This window comes from Podarcis tiliguerta (genome assembly GCF_965153285.1).
Source record: "Podarcis tiliguerta genome assembly, chromosome: 17".
Classification (NCBI taxonomy): domain Eukaryota; kingdom Metazoa; phylum Chordata; class Lepidosauria; order Squamata; family Lacertidae; genus Podarcis; species Podarcis tiliguerta.
This window is the reverse complement of record NC_139550.1, coordinates 34,772,817-34,782,949: the sequence shown is the minus strand read 5'-3', so window position 1 is coordinate 34,782,949 and position 10,133 is coordinate 34,772,817. Positions and strand designations below refer to the sequence as shown.

Here is a 10,133-nt window from a genome sequence, read left to right as displayed (position 1 = left end):
TATTTTGTGTTTTTATATTGTGGTTTTTTGTTGTGAGCTGCCCTGAGACCTGTGACTGTAGGGCAATATACTAATACTAATAATAGGGGACGCACAAACTATACACATATGGGTGCAGGATTCTTCCTAGTGTTGCCAACTGATGGTGGAGGTGGTGAGGGTAGCCCTCAAGACAGCTTGGCTTACACATGTTCTCGAAACAGTTCCCTGCAGGTTTGACCCAAGGTTTTTTTCTCCCTCCGGTGGACACGATGGTGAGGTTCTGTACACAGCAGCGGAAATGATTGTGTGGGTGGGTGGGTTGTGCCCGCTCAAGGTTCAACCAATAATGGAGGTTTAGATATACACAGTAGGGATGTGAAGGTGGCTTTATTGTGAAACAAAAAAGGAGGAGCAGAGCTGCCCCTCTGGTCTGGCTTTGAGGGATGAAGGAGGAGATGGGAGGGGTGCTGCTGATCTCGGCAGGCCTTTACATTCCCTGGCACTGCTCCAGGCTCCGCTCCGCTCTGGTTCCAGAAGCGATGTGGTACATGGAGCACTTGACGGAGATGTCAGAGGTCAGGCGGCTGCGAGGGATGCTCAGGATGCTGCTGGCGCTGTAGGAGCCATCCTTGTTCAAGACCACCGGCCCAGCAGTCACCCCCTCTGATATGTTGACTCCAGCCTCACTCCACTTGATCTCTAGGAACCCTGGGTAGAATTTCTCGGCGATGCACAAGGCGTGGACTGTGGGCGAGTCCGCTGTCTGGTAAGCATCAGACAGGAGGGTGACTGAAGCCGGTTCCTTTGCTGATTTGCCTGGGAAAGAGAAACCATGAGTGGGTCACAGAATCCAAGTGACCTGATTATTTTTGGGTGGTGCTGCCGAATGGGGGTTTCCAAGCAAAGTTAACTGAGAATCTCCAGCAGTACTTAACAGAGCCCACACACAAAAATGCCTCCCTGGATAACTTAATGCGTCATTTGGGCCCCAGAGGCATGGGCTGGAGTTGATGATTTTCTTGTGGAGATTGTGCAAGCATTTCTGTGGTTTAGCTCCTCTTCCACTCTGAGGGCTTATCCACATTTGCCTTTCCTCCATACTTTTCAGGCGCGATCCCAGCACTTTTTTGGGGGGTCTGGAGTTTTCCACACCAAAACCCGCTCTTTAAAGCAGAATTGGAGCAAATGGCAATTGCCGTTGGCTGTGCTTCAGCTTTAAAGAGCAGGTTTTCATGGGGAATGCTCCAGGGCATAAAAAAGCCAAACAAACAAACAAATGCTCAGATGTAGAGCTTTAAAGCACAGACCTGTGCTTAGATAGAGTGGGACAAAAGGTAAATGGGAGTTGGAGTCTGCCTATATGCAGCAAAGTGCTAAGTAAGTTTCCTGTTGACGCAAAGATTTCAGCTTGTGCAACAGGACTCCCCCTCATGCCCCTGCTTAAATCTGCTCTGGATTCCCCCACAACTCTCCAGAGCAGATTTGGGGAGCGCAGGCGGGTGAGAAGAGGCAGGGGGGAAGTTCTGCTGCACAAGTGGAAATCCTTGCAATATTGGAAAGCATTAGTTGGATCCCACTTTTCTGAGTGTTCATATTAAAGCAGTTCACCTTACATCAACCCTATAAGATCGCTAGTGCTATTATTCCTACACTGCAAGCATGAATTTGAGCCATAGCAGCTTGCCTAAGGCTACTTTGTGAATTCATGCCCGAAGCGAGACCTGAGCTGGTAATTTCCTAGGGCACACTTCATAACTTCCATGCTACACAAGCCCCTTGCATGCTTCCCGTAGTACATTGGGCTCCCAGTGCCCAAGTGCTCCACTCTTAAACCATGGTATTCTCACTCACCTCCTGTAACACTGAGCTGTGTTCCACTCCCTGAGACAGCGGTGTTGAAATAATTTGCCTCTGCCAGGCAGTAATAGGTGGCGCTGTCCTCCGTGCGCGCCTTCCGAATCTGCAACGTGTAGGTGTTGGCATCCCGGATGGCCACAAAACGCTCATCAAATGCAGGAGCACGCTCTACCTTGCCATCAATGTGATGCTTCAGTATAAAGACCGGGCCTTTTCCTGGCTTTTGCTGGAACCAGAAGGCATGGTAGTCCTGGATATTGCCCCTCTCCAGAGGGCACGGCAGGATAGCAGTGGTCCCCTCTGCAAAGGAGGCCTGCGGTGGCTGGGCGGGCAGAGGCTGCAGCGCTCCACCTGCAAAGAGGGAAGTAGGTGGCTGCTGTGAAGCTAAAATTTCAGCCTTATAATGGGAGTGAACTGTCAGACCCATGCTAATTTCACATATGCATATGTGTGTCCTATACATATAGTAAATGCGGTAGAAAATATAGAAAATGTAGGGGGGGGGATTCTTATTTTGAGAAAATGTTAACAGTAACAAAAAACAAAACCTTGGTTGTAAATCACAGGCTATTTCTCTCTTGAGAAGTGTGCTGTCTCACCTTTTTCTTGAGATCAAGAAGGATAGCCCTGCTCCTGCAAGTGAAAGGGGGGCATAATGGGCTGTGGGCTCAAGCAGAGCCTTTTGGGTAGCTGCCCCAAAGTTGTGGAATGAACTCTGGCAAGGTGTGTGCCAGCATATCTGTATTTTAGTTGCTAGAGAGCCATGTTGAGTCCACCTTTGAAAGATGGTCTTTAAGGACTAGTGATCCAGTGACTTACTCTGTCTTTTGCTGTATTACATTGGTTTTTATATGTGAGGGTGTTTTTTTTAAAAAAAAAAGTATTAATGTGAAGTTTTCTGCTATTAAAAGATATTTTATGGTTTTGTAAACTGACTTCAGTATATAATAGGTGGATAACAATATCAAAAAAGCAACCAAGACATTCTTTTATTGTAAGCCTGCAGGAGGGCTTTGCCTTTTTTAACCTAATAATTTCTAACACCTAAGTAGTTTAGAAAGGGGTTACGGTAATTAATAATCATCATAATCCAACATTGACTCTGAAACACATCTCAAAAGAGCTGAGAGTTGGATCAATTGCACACTATGGCAGCATATAGGTTGGTTCACCGAAACAGGTTGAATTCAGAAATCTCAACTATATATAAAAAAAGAAAAATTATAATGGGGCAGTAACTCTGTGAATATAATGGGACAAATTAAATTTCATGCTGTATTGATGGTTCTGTCAGTGCAAGCCAATTTCAGGGGCACAGGGCAGAGGTAGATTTAGGGGAGCACAACCTGTTTGTCCACACTGGGCACTGAGCCAAGAGCGTTCTGCAGGGGATGCCGCAAAAATGTCTAAAAATGGAAGGCGAGAGGCAGTGAGGGGCACTGAATTTTGGTGTCACATAGAGCGCCACTGAAATGAGAAAGCCTGGTCCACCACTTCATAGTGGCACACAGAGGGCGGAGAGGGATGGAACCCGCAAAAAGAGGTCCTTGTGAAGGGTTCTACTAATGTGAGTAGAATCCTGCCCAGTGCAACCATCCTGCCATTTTCAACTCTCCATGAAAACAGTTGCCTTTCCCCATAAAATAGCCTTTAAAGCTTTTAGGCAGATCGTAACTAATGTGGCACTTAGTTCCATCCCAGTGTTTCAAGCTGAAGCATAGCTGTCACTAATATTTTAGTTGGAAGCATCTCCGCTTGGGAGTTTCACATATCCCCATTTCAGCACTTTAGCAGGAGCATGGAGAGCAGAACCTGAAATCTGCAGTCGTATGTTGTTTCTGCCTTTGCACATCATTCACCACTGAGACCTTTGCAGAGTCCACGGTTCCCCATCTCCACCACATCCACTTTACGGTTTGCAAAATCAGCAGAGCACAAATACAAGGCTTGGAAAGAATGATTCCATACAATCACATTAAGGACTAGTCCCTTTATGTGTCTTATATTTAGAATGTTAATTACCTAAATGCTGAAATGTGCCAAATTAAACAGCGTGTGGGTGGGGCTCTGATGGCACACCTGCTGAAGAATTTTATACAGCTTGAAAGTCTGCACCCCCTTGTATTTAATATATTTCGCTTATAGAGTCAGCATTTCAAAAGTGGGCCAGTTTGTCCATTTCAGTTCTGCTGAGTTTTTAACTTTTCTAGTCTTAAGTTCAGTTTTCCACATTTCCACATCATTTTGTTATTTTGATTTTTTTTTAAAAAAACCTCATCTGCATGTTATTGTGAATTTCTCCTAGTATACACATATTTTTATCCAAATTTTGCCAATGCACACATTTTGCAGAGCAAATTCCTATACATTATAGAATATGATATATATTTGCACATGTTATTGTCACTGATATATGCATTTTTTATGCACACTCTGCCCTAGAGTGTTCATTTCTATACACATCACTTGGCTGCACAACTACACTGCGCGAATCGGAGAAGTGTGCATTCTGATGGGTGGCTATACTTCAGCATGGATATTGTTTCGAAAGTGGGGACTAGATAGGATTGCCTTTAAATCTGAACTGAGTCGAATTTTCCCACCATCGCTGTTCGTAAGTACCTAGCGGGTAGATGGAGGGATGATTGAATGAGTAGGTCTGGGTTTTCTCCTCCAGCCTTCTAGGCGTACACCAACCTTTGAAGTCCTTTACATCTACCTGCCATTCCTAGACCATAGCCGTGGCCCTTGACTGACCTCCAACGAAAGACACAAGAGGTGTGCAGATTTCTCTAGCCCATCATGCTCATTCTCTCTATTCTAGCACAAGGCCCAAATTTCTCATTTCCCCGTCATTCCCACTGGCCTATTGCAAGTTCTTGGCCACTCTAGCTTGGCAACCAGCTATGTGTGTACTCACCGTGGATGGAGAGAACCAAAGCGAGACACAGCAGGATATGACAGCCCATCCTTCTCCGCTTGGAGGTGGTTTGATGATGAAACTGCTTGTCTTTCTAGCGCATATGCACCATGCACATTGCTTTATGGCGACCATGCTCATTTGCAAGCATTTGCCTAGAGGCTGCTTGTTTCCCTGAGGTTCGCGCAACACAGCTCTGTCATTGGCTGGAGGCAGACATCGGAAAGAGTCTGGCAAATTCACACTATTGCGTTGAGGGGTCTGATAGTGGCCACACAGAAACGAGCTGTGGATTTCAACCCAGTGTTTCATTGTGAATTTGTGCCTGTTTTCTGTTCCTTCTGCTCTGTTGATTAGCATTTCCCCTGGCCACCAGGTAACCTCCTTTTAGGAGGCGACGAGACTCGTCGGGGTAGAGAAGCCAGCAGCGGGAAGCCATTTCTAACCCTCGAAAGCGAAGCTCCGAGCTTAAATTGTGCTTAAATGTATATTGGAAAACTAATAAAAAATTATTCAGAAAAAAACAAAAAACAACGACAGTTCCCCAGGGTTCTTTGGTGGAAGCCGTGCTTTGTAACATGGTATAAAAGTACTTTAAAATTAAGTTGTGGATATGACCCAGTTTTCCTCATCAGTCAGGCAGCATCCTATGGTTACTATCCTCAGCCCTTATTGGATGGTTTTTGAGGGTTTCCCATTTCCTCCACAGGCTGTTTCACCTTTTAGAAACTTACATAAATCTTTGGTTTTGGGCCCCCCAAATCTGCTGCTACCTCCCTCTTTGTGTATATGTGTTGTGCCATTTGGACTTCTGATCAGACTGGAACCCTGCAACAAAATGGTGTGTGGCCACAGACAGCCTTCAGAGACCTCCTTTTTCAGTCATGCGGCAGCCTAGAATAAATGAGCAAATCAGTCTCTTAAGCTTAAGCCAAGAAATAGTATTCTATATGAATTTAATATCAATATGCATATCAAGGCTTTGAGATTAGACCACTGAAGAAGTCCGGAAAACTACCTTGGGAGTGTGCTACCTGCAAGCCCCATAGAAGGGCTCTATCAGGGGCAAACAGCGGCCTTACTTGGCCTGCCAGGGTGAAACAGGTGCAAAATGCCGGCACCCTGTCTACAGCTTCATTAACATCCATCTACAACTTCAGTAGCATCTCTCAGTATGGTGAACAACACCGAACTTACCGTACTCTTTGTTGGTCGCTTCATGAACTTGATTAAAAAGATAAAGAAAACAAAAGACTGAGTTAAGCATTTGAAAAATCCATTGAAACCAGACATTGTAAGTTCATCTTAGGTTGGGTAGTTCGTAAGCCTTTGTGGCTTTGCACAAGGTTTTGTATATTTCTCTCAGAAGATTGATAAAGAATGTATAATTATTTTGGTAGTTATTGTGTGTATATTAGTCGCCAACGTGTTGCATGAGTCGTACTAGAATAAATGATAGGCAGCTGCCATCTGGTAAGAGAGCAAGAGAGCAGGCAGGGTGGGGTCTGGGCAGTGGTGGCAAAAGAGAGAGGGAATGGGTGTGTGTCTCCTTCTCGATAGTCATGTCGCAGTCACTTTATTCCATTTCCCCTCTGAAATATACTCAGAGTCGCAAAGTGATTTCATGCTCTTTATTCAGCTCATAGTGGTGAGGAGGAATGAATGGAAGTCCCCTCAAAGTATCTGCTTATATACATTATTTACACAATGGGCTGCACATGATTGGCTAATTCTGGAATTCTACTGTAAGCCAATCAGGTTGTGGATTCACTTCTATCTGGAGCATGATTGGGTGGTTCCTGCCAACCAATCATACTGCTGCATTGTTCTAGGACCAATCAGACTGCTGCATTCTGAATCCTATTGTTCTAGGACCAATCAGACTGCTGCCTTTTGGATCCTATTGTTCTAGGACCAATCAGACTGCTGCAGTTTGGATCCTATTCAACTCAGTACATAACACCCTCCAACCTGGATTTCTGTAACCCCTTCTGCTTTTCTCTCTCTCTGGTTTAATTATATATTTTATCGAGCATTTAGAAAAATACAACATGAACAAATCCAGTCAAACAATAAATAAGAACAACGAAGTACACAGTAGAAGTAGAACCATGGCAAAATAAAGTCACACCTCACAGAGCAAGTGTATTACAGTTTTTCCTCTCAACTATCAGCCCACATCCCACGAGTCCTTAATGGGCTTTTGGGCAGATCCCCTCCCTTTCTTTAGTTTTTTTTTTTTAAGCAACAACGACAACAACAACAACAATAATAATAATAATGAAGTTTTGGTTTTACAAACAAGTTTGCCAATACTCCCTTCTAGTGTGTGGCTGTTTTCGATATCTAGGCTACGGCACTCAGAGAATAGAATGAGAATTAGAATACGCAATGATTTCACATCCCATCCTGCAACAATAGTTTTCAAGCTCATTTACAACTAAAAGAATAAACCAAAACATACATGCATATTCAAGGGATTAATGCAGATTTTATAAAGGCAACAACAATGGCCTGCTTCACACATAATGATGTATCATGACTTAGTGTTATGTGTGAACCCTGCCCAGTAGCTTAACTGCTGTTTGTTTTTACCGCCAACAAACCATGATTTGAAGCAATGCTTTGTTGCTGCCTTAATTCGCGTTTTGTTAAACAAGCCATGGCTTTGTGTTATATGTGAACCAGGCTGTTGGAAACACAGAAGAGACAGAGAAAGCTTCCCCTCCACTTTTTCTGTCACATCCCCATTCTCAAGGAATGTGCTACACTGGCCTCCCAGAGTCCTCTTGCTCAGACTGTTCTATGTGTGGACTGTAGATTTCAATTCATATCCATTTCCCATTTAGCCATATTACATTTCTTATTGAAAGGCCTGTGTGTCCTTATACGTGTTTGGTGGACCTGTGAAAAAATCAAAAGCTTCTGGAACACAGTATATGACGAGCTTAAAAAAAATGTTTAAGTATAACTTTATGAAAAATACAGAAGCTTTTCTACTAGGGATAATGGACACAGGTATAGCAAGAGATCAGAAAATATTCCTTTATGCCACAGGAGCGGCAAGGATCCTAATTGCTAAAAACTGGAAAAAATGAAACTGTGCCAACAAAAAAGGAATGGCAAGACAAACTGTTAGAGTATATTGAGCTGGCTAACAGAGGTAATTAGAGATCACATTAGACAAGAGTTTCAAAAAGCATGGGGGAAATGCAGAGAATACTTCACAAAACAGTGCCCTGAAATACATACCTGGACTTGTTTTGATTAATGTCTGCAGGAGACTTTGTGGATATTTAAATTATAATTAGAAAAATCTTAATAATTCTTCATAAAGGAAACAGTTTATAAGAAGTAAATAAGGAGGCCAGATACAGGATAAAGGAAGTCTTTTATTTTGTTGTTTGTATTGTTGTATGTTATGCTCACTGTATGTTATGTTCACATTTAATGAGGGTGGATTGTGTATTGGGGGGTGGGGGGTTTATGTTATGTTGTAAATAAAATTCCAATAAAAAATATTTTTAAGAAAAAGAAAAGAAAGGCCTGTGTGTCTTCAGTATGATGCCCTATGCCAGCCTTTTCAAGTCTTGCTTATTGGAAGGCATCCAGGACGCTGAGAGTTTCTGTTGAGCATGTGAAGTCCATTATTTGTTATAATTCAAGTTTGCTTTAAGTTGGAGACATGATTTCTTTATATTTGATTTCATTTCTATACTACCCTATACCCGAAGGTCTCAGGTTATAGGCTTCCAGGAACACTGTTGTCCTGCTGAGAGGTGTTGATAGCATTGGTTGTTTCTTGGAAACTAAGGAGTTTCAAAGCTGCTCCTGACAGGATTAATTCAGACTGCCAGGAATAATGCTTCTCAGCTTCTGTTCTAATGTACTTAGTCAACACAGATTGGTCAAAGGTTGCTTGGTCGACACATGGTGTCTACATTTATTGCTCAACTAATCACTGCTCTCCTGAGTCAATTGTTTGCTGCAGGCTCACTTTGGTAATTTTAATATGTAACCTGAAAGATGTGATTTTGCTATATCATGGGACCTTATATCTCAGTAAGAAATGGCTGGTTGTTGTTGCCATCACTTCTTTGAGGAAAAGCCTTCTGAACGAAGTAACCAAGTTCATTATCTGAAGTTTCTGTGTAAATCCGGATTTAGGGGCAGGCAAGTCAAGTGACCACTTGAGATATCAGGCTCAGGGCTTTACCCAATTAACTAGATAGGTGAGCCAACCCCAAGTCTGGTGACGACGGCTTGAAGATTGAGCGATGTTTCCTGAAAATGAGGACCTTGTTGAGCTCATAGCAAAATGGAGCTGAGGTGGGGCCTCTGAAGACCTAAGTATCAATTGACACGTCACCTCCTGTCTTGAAACCCCCCAAGTGGTGAGGCTACAGACAACCCGAGCGGCCAAACAGATGGACAAGAGGCCTTCTTTTGGAACCTCAGCTGCTTTTCGGTTCCTCTAACCAAATGAATCGAGATTAGTCTGGAACACATCTGAGCTAATTATAGGCTGGGGCGGCTGATTCTTACGCACCTGGTCCACTGTTTATCTTAACTTGTTTTGTTAAAGGGCTTAAAAATACCTAACCGCAAACCACTTGTGACCATGTCTCTGTCTTCCGGGAACAGCGGAGTGGAGCTACCAAAGGACCTAAATAAATGGTTTCTGATCCTTAAACGTGATGTTGGGCGATCTTCACCCAGTATGAATGGTCTGTATTCCAGTAGAGCTGATGAAGCCGGTTTCTCGGTTAGGGTAGGGTTACCAGGCATCCCTGTTTCCCGGATTTGTGAATAAGACCCCAGACAAATTCCATCCCTGGAATGTCCCTGGATTTCATCTAATGTCCCTGGGAAATGCAGCAGCAGAAGTCTCAGTAGCCTGGAGCAGTTGGCTCTGGCTGGCTTCAGGAGCTGCTCGGAAGTCCCCATATGATGGTGGTGCAGGGGCTCTAAGATGCTGCTTCTGGGCTGCCTCCCCTTCCCTGACCCCAGCAACTAAGCTGTGAAGGGAGGCTTCGTACTGCCTATCGGAGCAGCCTCCCAACTCCTACGTGTGCAAGCAGGAGCGGAGCAGGGATCTCTCAGCTGTGAAGGGAGGCTTCACGCTTTCTATCAGAGCTTGTGTGCAAGCAGGAGAGGGCAGGGATCTCTCAGTTAGGCAACAGGAAGCCTCCCTTCCCAGCTGAGGGATCCCCGTCCCCTCCTGCTTGCACATAAGTAGGAATGGGATTGGGGCTGCTCCGGTGGGAAGGGAGGCATTGTGCTGCCTGAGAGATCCCTGCCCCCTCTTGCTTGCACGCAAGTAGGAGTTGGGATGCGGCTGCTCTGAAAGCCAGTGTGAAGCCTCGCTTCCCAG

General features: G+C 44.2%; 1 protein-coding gene across 2 annotated transcripts; it reads right to left on the bottom strand.

Moving 5' to 3' along the window:
• Positions 1 to 353: 353 nt before the first annotated feature.
• Positions 354 to 4,928, bottom strand: LOC310668241 (immunoglobulin gamma-1 heavy chain-like). Of its 2 annotated transcripts, XM_083421266.1 has the most exons (3): positions 4,760 to 4,928; positions 1,834 to 2,190; positions 354 to 798 (listed from the first exon to the last, which is right to left on the bottom strand). In XM_083421266.1, exons 1-3 carry the CDS (start codon positions 4,806 to 4,808, stop codon positions 470 to 472), a joined length of 735 nt encoding a protein of 244 aa, XP_083277392.1. In that variant the 5' UTR covers positions 4,809 to 4,928; the 3' UTR covers positions 354 to 469. The 2 variants fall into 2 exon arrangements, with proteins under 2 accessions (XP_083277392.1, XP_083277391.1); XM_083421265.1 differs by lacking the exon at positions 4,760 to 4,928 and having other exon boundaries at positions 1,834 to 2,281.
• Positions 4,929 to 10,133: the final 5,205 nt, after the last annotated feature.

What these genes read in the sequence shown, in the direction of transcription:
- LOC310668241 (XM_083421265.1), bottom strand. Translation starts at nt 2,266, where the DNA reads ATGGGTCTGACAGTTCACTCCCATTATAAGGCTGAAATTTTAGCTTCA. An exon ending in ACAGCTCAGTGTTACAGGAG is followed by an intron (nt 799 to 1,833) that starts GTGAGTGAGAAT and finishes TCTCTTTCCCAG; the next exon opens with GCAAATCAGCAAAGGAACCG.